At 39.5% G+C, this 16,169-nt stretch overlaps 2 protein-coding genes across 2 annotated transcripts in view; one reads left to right on the top strand and one right to left on the bottom strand.

Moving 5' to 3' along the window:
• LOC104610980 (alpha/beta-Hydrolases superfamily protein) overlaps positions 1-10,590 on the top strand; it is a 37,029-nt gene extending 26,439 nt beyond the window's left edge. Inside the window, exons 10-11 of the mRNA XM_010277858.3 lie at positions 4,603-4,656; positions 9,943-10,590. Coding sequence (XP_010276160.1) covers positions 4,603-4,656; positions 9,943-10,365 — 477 coding nt within the window. The 3' untranslated portion in view covers positions 10,366-10,590. The remainder of the gene's footprint in view (positions 1-4,602; positions 4,657-9,942) is intronic.
• Positions 10,591-13,069: 2,479 nt separating this feature from the next.
• LOC148790501 (uncharacterized) lies at positions 13,070-13,585 on the bottom strand. Its single transcript, XM_088892322.1, has one exon. The coding sequence runs from the start codon at positions 13,583-13,585 to the stop codon at positions 13,070-13,072; it is 516 nt and encodes a 171-aa protein (XP_088748448.1).
• Positions 13,586-16,169: the final 2,584 nt, after the last annotated feature.

The raw sequence follows: 16,169 nt of genomic DNA, 5'->3' as shown, positions 1-16,169 counted from the left end.
GTAGAGTATGGGAGGGGGGTGGCAGAACCAATGTGGCTATCCTGGAATGTGAGGGGTCCTGGAGCTGGTAGAAGTTGGTGGCAGCTGCGGCCAAATCCATTGCAGATTGTTTTATGATTTTTCCAGAGCTACTCAGCATTGATAGAAGATTTAGGAGTTTGATTCTGGGAGGGGGTGAGAATTCAAAATTGTAATCTGGAAAATTAAATTTTGCTCCAGTTCTACTTAGTCTCAGGTGGGGCGCTATCTTATCAGCTACCTAGATTGCACTCTTTTTTCCTTTTAATGAAATTTTGTTTTTACTTATAAAAATGTTTTACAATACCTGTATTAGCAAAGTAATATGCAGCTTTGAGCCTACAAACTTTTTTTGTTCCAATTGTTGCATGTATTATTTTTTAGCTCCTAACAATTTATTTATTTATTTTTACGATAAGAAATTATTGGCATGGTTGTGTTAGTTTCAGTCACTTCCCCATCTTGATAAATGAAGTGGTAAAGGACTTCTTTTTTCCCAACTTGTAGGGGTTTAAGGCAAGGGGACCCACTTTCTTCTTTCCTCTTCACCTTGTTAGTTGATGTGTTAAGTAGAATGATTTCAAAGGCTGATAGGGAAAATTTAATAAGTGGTTGGAAAGTAGATAGACTTGTAGTGTCAGTTACCCATATTCAATTTGCAGATGATATTCTAGTTTTCAGTGAAAGAGGGGACCTTGAGAAGGCAAGGAATCTAAAGACTATGGTGAAAAGGTTCGAAAGAATGTCCAATCTGAGAGTTAACCTGGAAAAGAGCAGTGTGGCAGGGATAAATTTGGATAATAGAGTGGTGGAGGCAATTGCAGGATGTTTAGAGTGCTCCGTAGTTACTTGGCCTATGACCTACCTGGGACTTCCTTTAGGGGCAAACCATAGGGAGAATAGTTTCTGGTGTCCAGTATTAGGGAAGTTAGAGAAGCAATTGGCTGTGTGGAAGATGAATTATATTTCTTTTAGGGGTAGGATTACCCTGATTAGAGCCACCCTGTCTAACCTACCAACCTACTTCTTGTCTGTCTTTAGGATCCCCTCTAAGGAAGCTAAGAAGCTAGAAAAGTTGATGAGGGATTTCTTGTGAGAACTGAGAGAGGGTAGAAAGGATCATCTGGTGAAGTGGGAAGTGGTGTGCAGAAGTAAAGAGGAGGGAGGTTTGGGAATACAGAATATGGAATTATTGGGAAATGGTTATGGAGATGGCCATAGAGAGAGCTAGACTGTGGCATGAGGTGATAAGATGTTCATGGTTAATTGGAGAATGGATAGGATGCTGGGGTTTCTCGGTGGGCAACTTTGGCAACACCTTGGAAGGCAATTCACAGTGTTCTCCCTCAACTTTACAAAATTCTCAGGTATGATGTTTGTATTGGTAATTCGGTTCTTTTTTGGGAAGATATTTGTGTCGAAGAGGCTCCTCCTTTGAAGGACCTCTTTTCGTCTTTGTTCACTATCTCTTGATATAAGAGAGAGCTTGTGTCAAAATTCTGTTCTCCCTTGGAATCTCCCCTGACACCAGTTTGGGGTTTCGGTTTTCAGGGAGGTGTAAGGGATGAGGAAATTGTGAGTCTAACCCGCTTGTTGAGTACCCTTGAAAAAGTTTATTTGGATCCCACAGAGCCAGATAAAAGGTTTTGACTCTTGTGCCCTTGGGTAGGTTTTCTTGCGCTTCTTTCTTTAAGGGCCTTTGTCGTCACGTGTCTACTCAGTCTTTCCCCTTTAAAGAGGTCTGGTGTAGGCCTGTTCCCCTAATGTTTTGGCATTCTGTTGGGAAGTGTTTTATGGGAAAGTAAACACCTCGGATAATCTACAAAGGAGAAGGCCCTATCTTTGCATCTCACCTGATTGGTGCACTCTTTGCAGATCCCATAGTGAGGATTGTTATCATTTACTAATTTCCTGTATGGTTAAGCAGATTTGTAGGATTGGCTCTTCCTGATCTTTGGATGCAGGTGAAATAGACCAGTAGAAGTAAGCTTGCTTTTTGACCCTTCTATCTTTTCTTGGCGCCAATGAAGAGAAAGAATAATGTGGAGGGTTAGAAGAGCAGCCTTGCTTTGGACAGTGTGGGAAGAAAGGAATGCTAGAATATTCCAAGAGAAGGAGAGAAGCCAACAAGAATTGAAGGACTATATGCTGTATAGGGCTATCTCATGGCTAAAATCTTTGGATTTATTTCAGCAGTTTTCTTTCAATGATCTGGAGGCATTGGGCAGCAGTGGCAAGTAGTTCCTCGTTAAAGATAAAGGCGCAGATGAGCTGGGTACAACCACCTGAAGGTTTTATGAAAAATTTTGATGGTAGCATTCAGGGCAATCCAGGTTATTCTGGGATGGGAGGAGTTACGAGGAATGAAAGTGGCATCACATGAAACTTTATGTTTCATGTTGTGTTTCTATCCTCTTCCCTAATAAAATCTCTCATTTATCAAAAAAAAAATATTTGCATGTTGTGTTTTTACAAATGTCATCACATGAAACTTTATAAGTACTACTTTATTTGGAATAGTGAAATATTTCACAAGGTAACTAGGGTATCAGCATATTGGATGGGATGCTCATGTCTTTGGGAACAAGTCAGGTTTGGTATCGGTAAGGACCACCTGAGCTTAATCCTGTTATAGTTTCCTTCTACCCTGCCACGTGAAAAAAAAAAGAAGAATTAATACCAAATACAACCTAAGCATTAGCAAAAACCATTACCTGCAGCACCCCATGAAGATGGGATAGTGGCATCAGACATTAACTTGACTATCCAAAGGATATAAAATTCAAACTAGGGTAATGGAGGAGGAAGGTTTCTTACCAGCAACAAAATGGAGGAGAGAAGTGGAAGTAGAAGCCAAGAAATTCTGTGTTAAAGAAGCTAGGAACAATGGAAGGCGGGCATTAAAAGTCAGAGAAGAGAAAAGAGCCACCATTTTTGTAGTAGAGGAGACAATAAAACAGTGTTGGAAGAGTTCAGTGGGTGTAAGTGGAAAAAGGTATGAGGTTGAAATCAGGAGAAATGTGAAAGGTTGGTTTGTAGTGATCATGAAAATTTTTGTTGATAATAACAGATGTTGTGTGTGCCGGAGAGGAGGCAAAGAATAGGGTGGAGATTGTTTGCAGACTTATTACAGGGGACACTGTTGAAAGTGGAAGAAAGACAGGTACCAAGATTGCACAGTGGCTCAGAGATAAGTGATGATTGGCTTTATAGGGAGGAATTGAAGGAGGAAAAAACTAAAAGAAGAAATTCTGCAACTAACTGTGTTTAGTTCTACCAGAAGTCAGAAGATGTATGGGCAAAGAGTTTGATTTGAACAGCATCTAAAAAATTTGCAGATTAAGTCAGAAGCCTTAATCGCCAGAACTGGGCTTCTGTTTGCGGATGCCACTTGGGAATCAAATTCATAATTCAGCAGTCATATCCTGGTTTCAACCTTGTGGACAAGGTTGTTTTTTAGGAGAGGGCGATTGATGAGACCACAGGGCTCTCTTTCACAGGTACTCAGGCCCAGACCTTGGCCCATGTGAGTAGCCCACAGACCACAGGCACAACATCTATCGCATGCTTGGTTTGCTTTGTCTACACCAGAAGGCAGGACATGTCAGCCAATTAGTTAGAATCTCCATGTGGGAAGTCAGAATCGGTTAGAATATTGGTAATGGGTAATGATTTTAATAAGCCATATATAGAAAATGTGGGGAAGGGAAGGTTATGTGAGTTTGAACCCTATTTTCCTTTCTTCCTTCATTTCTTCTTCTTGTAGGAGGTGAACCCCCTCGAAGTGGTTTCTGTGTTGGGCAGTGACCCAACACATTTTCTCCCAGCAGTGTTCTAAGGGTGTTTTCATGTGTAAGACTTGAGGAAATTTGTAGTGAAAGTGCACTGAGGCACAAATACAAAGTTTGGCACTGCATGCTTACAAGTTATGAAACATGAGTATTGTTGGTACCTTTCTGATGGTCAAATTTGAGGTGTGAAGCTTGATCTCATGAACATCTTGCATCATGTTAAGAAAATGTAAACTTCATCTTTATTTTTGCTTAATTTCTAGGTCTAACAAGGATTTTGAAAGTCCAGTTCAGTTGCTCAGTAAAACACAAAGAAACCTAGTAAAAAGAGAAAACAAAACCAAGCTTTATTGAAGAAACTCCTTTTTTGTAGGATACAGACGGGAGTATTGATGAGTACCATTGGATCACCATAGAGGGAGATTCACAGATTGTGATAGGATTGTTAGTGAAAGATAAAGAATGCATTTTGAGGCCTAGGACATTTCTATTCAAAGCGAACCTCTCATTAGATTGTCTTCATGGATTGGCTAATGTGATTGCTGATGGTTTAGTAAGAGATAGAATATCATGGAGTGGACTGCATTAGGGTATTTTGCTTTGCTGAACTTGAGAACTATTTCTATGTGTTTGTATGGGTGACCTGGCCCCTCGTAATCCTGACTTGTATTTTTTCTAATGGGTTCATGGGATTTACCGAAGCATCTCAGTGGGATAGAATGATAATACTTTATGTAGGTTCCACGTTTTGATAAACAACTGTACATCTTGATGTCTATTTGCAAATTTTCAGGCTAAATACATATGCATTGATGGTGATGGAACAGTTCCAACAGAATCAGCTATGGTATGTAATCTTATTTATTTATTTATTTTTGATAAGCATATGGTATATGGGCTTCATTCTATTTGATAAACCAACACTAAAAAACACCTATAATGTCTGTTCCTCTATTTTGTATATGTTTGGGGAAAGGAACTGCATTTCATTAATTTTTCACAGTTTTCTATTGCTCTGGATTCCTTCAAAATTGTTTTTCTGTTTCTGTTGATTCAGCTTAATCTGTAAACCATTAATAAGTAAATGGAGATATTTAAATTGATGATAAAATCTGTAAACCATTTAGTGTTTTTTCCTTTTCTTGAGGTCCTTTGTTGCTCTTGGAAGAAAAGTGTGTTTGTCTTCCTCTTGTAAATCTTCTATTGATGATTTAATGAAAGTGTTATTGATCAAAAAAAATCATGAAATATTTAATATGCTGAAAAAATTGTGAGGAACTTCTCCACACTATGAGAGCAAACTAAAAGTAAAATCATTGGAGAGGAGATAAGAGCTGAACCAAGACCATACTAGTACAAATATGGTGGGAGAGGTGGATAGAAGCTCTTGGTTTTTTATGGGATCACTCAACAAAAACTAATAGTAAAACTGTAAAAGGATTAGTAATGCACCCCAACCAGTGATCCGTATAAGGCTTTGCACACAGGATTTTTGTCTAGTAGCAGAATCCACGAGATTATGGTACATAGTTCATCAGTCATGTGCAATTTGTGGATCACTGATGTAGCTCCATGATATTTCTATTTTAGTTCATCAATAGCAGTGTTCTTTTCTTCTTTTTTAGACAGAAAAAATGCTAGTAAATCAGTAGTTACAATGCTAAATGCAGGATTTGATCCAAGGTCTGGGTTTAAAACCCCCCAAAATTTTACAAAACAAGCTGGCAAAAATAATGAAAACAATAATAATTTTGAAATAAAGAATCAGCTTTGCTAATCGGCCAATTAGCAGTTTACTGGATGAGGAATGCTTTGGATTGGCAACGTGTTCAATCCTCCAGTCAACATAATCCCTGTACCCCATGTTTTATTATTATTTTCCTGATTGATATTGAAAAGTAGAAACCCAATGAACATCAAAATATTTATTCTGTTCTCATGCAAATCTATTTTTTTAAGTTATATGTTGCCCTTGTTCCAGAGTAGGGAGAACATGCAGGAATAAGAGCAAATAGGGTGGAATTGTACCATGGATGGAATTGATCTGTTATTGAAAAAAAGAAACTTGAGAGTTGAGAGCAAGGCTTTAAAAGGCTAAAGGCGTAGTTGAGGCATAATGGCCCAAAAAGGCGAGGTGTAAGCTTCAAAGCCTAAGGAAAAATTAGTTGAAGTTTATAAATTGATTAAAATAACATATAATATACCAAATTAGAATGATAAAAAGGTATAAATATCCATGAATTAGAAGTTTATAAGCAATAAGTTTCAGTGTTTAAGCATTAAGTAAAATAATAACTAATCAATTAATAGTCATAAATATTTTATATTTTCATGTTTCAAGATGTAAAGTTCTCAAATTATTTATATGGCCAATTTAGAAGAAAGAAAACATATGAAGAATAATCCATATAATTGATATTAGATTTATGGTCATCGAATGGTTTAGAAGAAAGGAAATAACTTAGTTGGTTTGATCTATGCAAAAAAAAAAATCAATAAAAAGAAAAAAAAAATCATTAAGAAAAGAAACGAGAAAATTTTGGTTATCCAAGAGAAACTAATAACTTAATTGGCCCTTTTTGCATTGAACTCTCCTAAAACACTAAGAGAAACCAATGGAACTTGATTTGCCCTATTAGTTTTTCATTTTTACTCTTTTCATTTGGCCTATAATTATTGAAGTGCTTCTTCCATATGTTTTGAACTATAAAAATGCATAAAATATACATTTTTTTTGCATTAAACCATTGATAATTGAGGTTTATGCCTAGGGGTGCAAGTCAGGCAGGTTGGGCCGGGTTTATGGTCAACCAGGCCCAACCCTGAAATTTGGGCTTAAGTCTCAAGCCCGATGTCAAGTCTGATCCTCCCAACCTGAGCCCAGCCCGCATTGTAATTTGATGCACTTGGGTTGGGCTTAGGCCCGGGCTGGGCTTGAGTTGGTCAATGAACCCACTCTAAAATTATACATGTATGTATGCGTCTATGAAAATATGTATACACATGTATGTATGTATGTATATATATATATATATATACATTGTATATATGAATGCCTATAGTTGGGTTGGGTTCGAGTTGGGTTGAGCCCAGCCCGCATTGTAATTTGATGCACTTGGGTTGGGCTTAGGCCTGGGCTGGGCTTGAGTTGGTCAATGAACCCACTCTAAAATTATACATGTATGTATGCGTCTATGAAAATATGTATACACATATGTATATATATATATATATATATATACATTGTATATATGAATGCCTATAGTTGGGTTGGGCTCGAGTTGGGTTTGGGCTACCCAATGAGTAGGCCTGGGCCCGGCCCAAAAAATAAAAAAGCCTGAATTCTTGGGCCTGATTCCAGCTTGAGGACTGAAAATCCAAGCCCAGCCAACTTGCATCATCCCTACTTACACCTTAAGCTATGCCTCATGCATAGAGGCTTGAGCTTTACGCCTCATTCTGACAAAGGCTTAAGCCTACATCAAAGTTTGTGAGGCTTAAGCCTTAAGGCAAAATCTGTGCACCTCACCACAGGGCATATACCTCACTCTACATGGCTTAAGCCTTTTAAAACAATGGTTGAGAGAAGGTTGATTTTCCCATGAGGCAAAAGGAAGGAGGTAGTGATATATTTCGGTTTGCTTGTTCTTTCCCCTTTTCACCCAACAATTTTTGGGAAGTGGACTGGGATATGAAATCCCTACTCCTAGGAAGCTCTAGATAAATAGAAGGGCATTCGTCTTAATAATATATTTGAGAAAATGAAAATTACTCCCTATTTTCAGCCTCAGTAGGCAATATAGCAAATAGAGATGCAATTTCAGGTGCTGGCTTGTTGACCACAGAAGGATGATTTGAAATAAAAGATATATTTAACATAGTCCCTGTTTTACAAACGATTGGATGAGTTAGGGAGTGGTATCAGAGAAGGGTGTGTGCAATCTTAACCATCTGATACAATCCTTTATGGAAACTCCATACTAGCAGACTACCAATTGGAAGAATTCCTGAAGAACTACTCTATTATTTATCTTTTATTTTATTTTATTTTATTTACTTTGCTTCTATTTTTATGTCCTTAAACCAACCATGAACTATGAGAGGTACTAAAAGTGATTGGAATGCATAAAAATACAGGGGCATTATACTACTATTCTAAAAGCTAGTTGTAAACACTAGTAAATAGACTTTAACCAAGTGAACTAGTCATTTGTCAACCTAGTTGATGCTTTTAGTCGTCTGGGCAGCTGCATTATAGTTCTTGACTGAATAGTTACTAATGCAGTTAGTATATCCCTAACTAAGTAATCAGTTGACCATTCATTGACTAATCAATGCTTTGATGCCTGCTAAAACCTACTATAGAATACTAGAATCCATAGTACTTGCTTCATCAAGTATCTCTGAGTATGGTCTGTCCATGAACTTGTCCTTTTCCTTTTCTATAGACATTTCTCTGGAAGCATAAAAACTAGTTATTTTCCTTCCACAAAAGAAAAAAAATTATCCCATTTATGATTCGCTATGGCATCTGCTAATAACTGGTTCCATGCCAGTTAGATGTAAATGGTCTTAATTTCCAAAAGGTTTTTCTTTACACCTCAAAGTTTAGTGTCATTTCGGGTGACAAATACAATGCACTTGTTGCAATCGCACCTTTGTGGTTGCATTATTTTCCTGTTTTTGTTATCCAGCTGATATCCTCTTTTCCCTCCATGTAATATTTCAAACATTATTATATTCTGTGTGTGTGTGTATTTCTGTGCATGGTTTTCAGTTTTTATCTTTCTAAATTCATTTTGTACACTGTCACTGTGCGTGCTGTTTTTGATCTATACTAAATAGAGGAAACAGCAACCTGGACAATAGAAAAGCAGCAGAAGAGAGAAAAGAAGTGAACTGGAGAAAGAGAAACTGGTGTAGGAGAGAAATCTGTTTTCTACCTTAGCACCACTTCTATTATAGTAAGAAGCTGAAATACAATAACTGATAACTTCCCTCTTTAAATCTCAAGTAGATGGACAAATTGATGAGCTGTCTACACCAAGACACATTATGCTACTAACACTGATACTCTTATTTCTCTTAAATTCATATTGTGCATGTCAGAGTCTGTCTGTGTCTCTCTGTGCATGTAGTAGTTTCACCGTCTTTATCTTCTAAAGCTCCAAAGGTGGAACAGCTTTTTGAGAACGTGACAAGTTGGTAGCTGCACAACCAACAAGTTAAAATCAATGTTTAGAAAACCGGACTGGACCGGCTGAACCGTGACCTAGGGCCTTGGCCATTTCAATCATACTCTAATAACTGTATTTGTTAAAAACCTGGTGAAAATTGGCTGACCGGCCGGTTTAACCAGAAAACCGGTGAACCAGCCCAGTTTCATTTAACTGCCTAGGCCATTAAATAATTGAAATTTAAAATATGTTTGACAAGACTTGAACCCATGACCTCCTATTTTCATATATTGCTTAATTACCAATAATCCACCTCTTGTGTTATTTAATGATTCTTTATTGTATAATGTATTTTAAAGAAAATGTAAATTAAAAGACTTGAACATGGGTCATTTGCTTTAAAAATTAAGAAATTTGCTATCCATCCAGGCATCCACCATATTCAAGTATATTAAAAGTTATAAAATATTTTATATAGTATTTATATGACCCATAGTATATATCACAGCTCAACCTCCGTTTTGACCCCGGTTGAACCTCTTACCTGTGAACCTCTCCCTTCTCCGGTTCTATGCCTGGTCCGGTTCTCTAAACATTGGTTAAAACCAACTTTTTAATAGGAATTCCTTACTTAAATAGGATATTGCTTTTAATGTTTTACCTTTCTACCTATTTCATATTTAAATATACTAAAATTTAGTATGGGTAATGTTTACTGAAAATGGACCTGTTTACATATTAAGGCTGCTTGGATTAAAACCATGTTGATTATACGTGGATATAGAAAAAGGGTACGATAATTCTCTTATTGATCAATTAATGTTTAGCTTATTGCTCAATATACAATCCTTTCCACCATCAGCTTTTGTTTGTCCTCCGAATTATGCTATTGTTGTAGCAACAATTTGAAATATTTGCAACATGTCTTACAGTATTATCTCCTTTTCATTCTTTAGGCAGATGGACTTGATGCAGAGGCAAGGGTTGGAGTCCCTGGTGAGCACCGGGGCATACTCTGTGATCGGCATGTATTTCGGATACTCAAGCACTGGCTCAAGGTGGGTGAGCCAGATCCTTTCTACAATCCTCTGAACGATTATGTGATCCTACCAACCGCCTTCGATATGGAAAAGCACCGAGAAGGTGGTTTGGATGCAACGTCACTCAAAGAAGAATGGGAAATCATCTCCAAGGGCCAAGACGACCAAGGTATAAATATAGATGAAAATAAGCAACTTGTGAGCTCATTATGTGTTTCTCAGGTGGAAAAGGATCAATGTTCAGAGGCTGGAGCTTGTGCTGCCATTGTTGTTCACCCCCAGAGTGAGGGAAATCAACATTTTGAGTTCAGAGCAGTTGGTGTGTCAACAGCCTGCTAAGATGGCATCACTTAGGGTTAGCAAGTGAGGCCTCAGCTTCTACCAATGTATCTAAAATTGTATAGTTGAAAGTACTCTCAATGTAAATATGATCTTGAAAGGACTACATAGTACATACTACTCAGAATGCGATGCTGAATATTATACTCTGGAAATATTGATAACTATATTATTAGTTTATAATAATATGTACATAGGGATGATGAATATTTTGGACACTGGAAATGAAGTGTTTAAATAGAAATTTGGTTAGGTTTGGTTTGGTAAATTTGGGTTTTTGAAATCGGTTTGGGTCTAAGCCAAGGTCTATGTCTAGGGTTAGTATATATTGATCGAGATCGATTAGTTTTCAGGGTGACTGAGTATACTAATTAAGCATATTTAGGGTCAAGAGAGATTTAATGGGGAGGGAAAATGTTATAAACATTAACTACAAGAGATTTAAGAGGATCCTCCATTTCCCCCTCTTTCCTCTTTTTAATATAGATATAAATTGGTGGGCATTTTACCACTCTTTTTAAAGTAGCAAAATGTACACTCGTTGCATTGAAAATGGCCATTACCCAATAGCTGATGCTCTGGCTATGTGCGGTATAGGAAGGCTAGTATGGACTGCTGGCACCTATTTTTTTATTATTATTAATTGTTTTTGTATCGACAGCTTTAAAACATTTTTTTTGTTCATGGGATTACACAATCAGGGGTAGCACATCCCCTTCCGGGTCTTCCCTTAACCCCCGAACCTTGTTGTCATGTGGCTAGTCAATGAGGCCCTGTGCGGTGCTCGATGGGGTTGAGAAAGCTTACGAATGCAAGCAACAAATACAAAATGCAACAAGAAGGCACACAAATTAGTCAAAAGGCTACTATTGCATTGATTGATGGTAAGCACAATCACATAATTCGATGTCGAGGGGATCTCATGCTTAACCTTTATATGCTATTGATTCACTCGACTACCTACATTCCCTCAAAGAGTATATTAAGCTTTTGGGGGGGGGGGTGATAAAAGGAAACACCAAAAGAGTGGAAAATCATACTAAGTAATTACAATAATGCCATTGGTAGACCCCCCCTTACAAAAATACATACATAGTCGACCCATGACACACATGATGACACTATGAAGGCATGCTGTAGGCACTCTAATGGCACAATGGAAGGTGCTTGATGGTGCGATGAAGGAGTCATTTGTGATAGTCTCCCCCACTCAATTTGATCTACGTCCTTGGAGATCGGCTTTGATTGGTCCCTTAGAGTTGTTGATGTGGAAGGAGGGTTCTTCTGCTGTTCCACGAATCGGTTGTCATCCAAGGCCGAGGTGTATATTTGGATAGCATGGTTGGGTTGGCTTATTTTGTTGCGGTTTCCTATGGCTAAGTCCTTTCCTAGCGGCTTCAAGGTATGATAGTGGCTGGTTCAGCTTGGCTATAGGGAAGGTTTGGGTCAGGTTAGGGTCAAAATGATGTTTTGGATTGTGGGGGTATTGGTTCCCATGAATGCTTCCCCAAGGGCGACTTCTCACAGGGCTACTATGTGATTTAGTCTGAGGAATGGTGCGAAAGTGGTCCCTAGATGGCTTGGGTGGCACTCGCTCTCCCGGTGGTTGTGGTAGTAGGTGTGGGGGAAATCAGACATGGCCTTGGGTCTTCTTGTTGGGCCTGTCAGTTAAGGGCGTATGCGGCTTCTGCTGATGCAGTGGCACTGAGGATGACTTGGAGGGCTGTTGTTGTTGCTGCTGCTTCATGTTGGTGTCTTCACTTGATTGGTGCTTCATGACTGAGGCAAGGTGACTGGAGGTCTTCTTTGCTGCATGCTTTATACTGGCTCCGGGCTTTGCTTTAATGTGTAAGAGTTGCAGTGTTGACACTTGTCTCTTTTGGACCTTGGTGGAGGTTGTAACTGGCACCATGCAAGGGGAGCTCTCATCCAGGATGCATAATGAGTTGATGTGCGGCATAAGGGCTGCTTCCGCTTGCATTAGAAAATCCATCCCCAAGACAACTTGAAAGTCATCCAAGGATACCACAGATAAATTAATTTTTCCCTTCCAAGGTCCAACTTGAAGGTCTACCCCACGGGCCTGGCCTTCAACCGCTTTGGCACCAGAGTTTACAGCTTTGAGCCAGCCTATTTCCTTGGTGATCGGAAGGGCTAGCCGCTTGGCCTCAGCAATGGAAATGAAGTTGTGTATGGCCCCAGTGTCTACTAGGGACTGAGCCGGCTTCCCGTCGAGGGTGATGTTTACATATTGGAGCCCCTTATGGGCTTTGTTAGGTCGTCTTGGTGTGGTCTCTTTCTTCACCATTGCATTGAAAAGTTGAAATGCACCCACTCTTGGTGCTTGCATTGACTTTTCCTCGTCATTTTGCTCATCATCATTGAGTTTGGTGACAAGGGCATTGATCTTCTTCTTTGTTGGGCAATCATGAGCCAAATACTTCTCCCCACAAATAAAGCAAGAGAGTGGAGGTCTATTGGTTCTAGGCCTGTACCTATGTTGGTGACCTTGATCTTCTTATGGCTTCTTCCCATAGTCCTGTGTAGCTGGCTTGCTAAAGTTTGAGCTGATGTGAGGAGGGCATGATTGATTGGCTTCCCCACTCAAATCTAAGGCACGTAGGCTGGTTGGCTTTGGGGATTCTTCAACTGACAAGCTTGTCTCATTTAGTTGTTCTGTCATGACCATTGTGGTGGCAAGGTCCTATATGTTGCGGCGTTGGAGCTCTAATTCGGCCCATGGTTTCAGTCCGTTCATGAAGTTGAACAGTAGATCCTTGTCGAACATGTCAGTGATCTCCAGGGTAAGGGCTGAAAACTCTTTGACATAGTCGTGGAGTGAATCTGCATGCTTGAGTGTTTTCAACTTTTTCCATGCCAGGTACTCCACGTTCTTTGGATAGAATTGCTTCCTTAGTTCTCGCTTGAAAGCTACCCACGTGTTAATGGTGCATGTGCCCCGCTCAATGTCTTGGCATCGCCTGCGCCACCATAGCATAGCAATGTCAGTCAAATACATTATCACAATACAAACCTGAGTTAGGTCATCATCAATGTCAGCGGCAAGGAAATATTGTTTCATTTGCCATAAGAAGTTGTCTAGTTCTCGAGCATCTCGGGAGTTGGCATAAGGTGTGGGCTCCCGGATCTTTACACGAGTAGGGGCCAGTGTTGTGGAGGGGCTAGGAGTGCTGGCCACTAATCTCTTGAGGAGTGTCATGTCTCCTCTTAGTTCATCCAGTTGTGCCTAGAGGTCAGTAGGAGCGGCCATGGCTGCTTTCATGGCCATCCACTCTCTTCTGATGTCTTCCAATTGTGCTTGAATGGCTGTAGGTGGGGGCATGGCTCTCTTCCATGTCGACCATTCAGCTCTCATCTTGTCAACCTGGTCTTGGATGTTGGATCGGGATGAGCTCCCTTCTTGTCGAGATGTTGTGCCAATGACTTCCTTGAGGGTACCATTCAGGATGTCTTGGACCTCATTCATGGTGCCATTCAAACGGGCTTCTAGCTCTACCATGGATCTCTCAATGGTTTCCACGTTTAGGTGGATTTCTTCTACTCGGTCACGCATCTCCCCAACGGTCACTTCACAACGAAGAATGCACATGTTGAAGGCAGTAAGCTTGTCAACCAACTTGTCGCGCTTGCTTGCTTTAGATGTGCGGCCCTTTGGGGCCTTCTTTGTGATAGCTTCATCACTTAGTGCCTCATCGGTCTCCCTTGCATGGGCAAGGCCATGCTGAATCTCATCGGTGAGTTCCTTGTTGTGCTTCATTGCGCCACTACTAATGTTGCTATGCAAGGGTCACGTGTGTTGAAGAGGAATTTGCTCTAATACCAACTGCGGTAGCTGTTGGCTAGCTCGTTCTGATACCAACTGTCACAAGGCTAGTCAACGAGGTCCCGTGCGACGCTCGATGAGGTCAAGAAAGCTTGCGAATGCAAGCAACAAACACAAAAGGCAACAAGAAGGCACACAAATTAGTCAAAAGGCTACTTGTATTGCATTGATTGATGGTAAGCACAAGCACATAGTTTAGTGTCGAGGAGATCTTGTGCTTAACCTTTACATGCTATTGACTCACTCGACTACCTATCTCCCCTCAAAGAGTACGTTAAGCTTTTGGGGGAGTGACAAAAAGAAACATCAAAAGAGTGGAAAATCATACTAAGTAATTACAATAATGCCATTGGCAGACCCCCCTTACAAAGATACATACATAGTCCACCCATGGCACACATGATGACACCATGAAGGCATGATGTAGGCACTCTAATGGCAGAGTGGAAGGTGCTCGATGGCGCAATGAAGGAGTCACTTGTGACATTGTGGCACTAGAATGCATGGTTTTCAATCCTCAAAACCGGATTTTCCATAAAAACCGTTGATTTTGGTTATCAAACTACTGACCTGGGTGGTTAATCGTTCGAATGGTTTTGATTGGTTTTCATTTTTTTCATTTTTTTTATTTTTTTGTCAGAACGAGCCAACCGTTTGACTCGGTAATTGGACCCCTGACCGGTTCGGTTTTAAAAACCATGCCAGAATGTGATATTGTGATCCCAAGTCTCTACTCTAACCATGGTTTCTAAAACCGATCCGGAGATCGAACCGATCAGGGGTCTGGTTACCGGGTCAAACGGTCCGACTGTTCAAACCGAACGATCGACTCGTTCTGACAAAAAAAAATGAAAACTGGTCAAAATTGTTCGAACGGTTAATCGTTCGGGTTGGTGGTTTTGCTAACCAAAATCAACAATTTTTATGGAAAATCGAACCGATTCCCGATTTTTCTGGTCCAACTGTCCGGTCCAGTCTAGTTTTGAAAACCATGACTCTAACGAGTGAGAGATCCTAGCAATTATTGACACCTCTAAAACTTGAACCCATGTTTCCATGCTTGTCTGTCCAGACTTCATCGCACCAAACAATGGCCCATCAAAGGCGTCAAGTAAAAATTAAAAATTATGTTAGTAAAGTAATAGATCTAATTATCTAAAGGCCAACTTTTGTAGCATATATATATATATATATATATATATACATGCCCTATTGGCTGGTCCCACATAACATAAACAGGACCTCTGTTATTGCACCGTTAAAAACTGTTAAAATTACATTCCCAAAAGAATTATAATACCAAATTTGCCCCTAAATCTTCAAAACATTGCGTAAATCTTCCTCTCCTCATTGTCCTTGAACGAAGTTGGGATGATTAAAGCAAATCTCTCCTGTCATTGTCCAACGTTTTGAGGACTTTGAAGATAGTAGTAGTTGGCCAAATCTTCAAAACGAGAAAGAAGATCCGACTGGACCATGATTCAAGCAAGAGTTAATAACGGTTATTGCAAATCTCCTCAATCGATTGGTTAAAGCAAATCTCCTTTAAAGGAAATCTGGTTAAAGCAACTACTATGCCTAACCCTCTAATGTTAAAGCTAACCTCCTCAAAACAACCTATCGTTAAAGAAACGATTCTTGCCCAACGTTTTCTGGATAAAAAAAAGAATACATTGTGGCCGTAGAGTAGAAGCAAGAACAGCATTTCTGTCTATTCTCAGATTTTGTGTACAAATTATTTGGCCACTAATCACTTTTAAAAAGGCAAAAATAGAAGAAAAAAAAATCCATTTGTGTGAAAATGCACATATGTGATGCTTAAATGTGCAGGAGAAAGAAATGCTTAAAATCTGCTCACTGAAATTTTTAAGAAAATAAATGGGAAAGAAAAGATACATTCGCCCAAGGGAATTAGAATGCATTTCCAGTGGACATAACTGCCGCTTTCATTTGGCTTCAT

Source organism: Nelumbo nucifera, chromosome 7 (assembly GCF_055504915.1).
Source record: "Nelumbo nucifera cultivar China Antique chromosome 7, China Antique-T2T, whole genome shotgun sequence".
In the NCBI taxonomy this organism is placed as follows: Eukaryota; Viridiplantae; Streptophyta; class Magnoliopsida; order Proteales; family Nelumbonaceae; genus Nelumbo; species Nelumbo nucifera.
The sequence above is the reverse complement of the archived record's forward strand: the minus strand, read 5'-3'. Positions and strand labels throughout refer to the sequence as shown.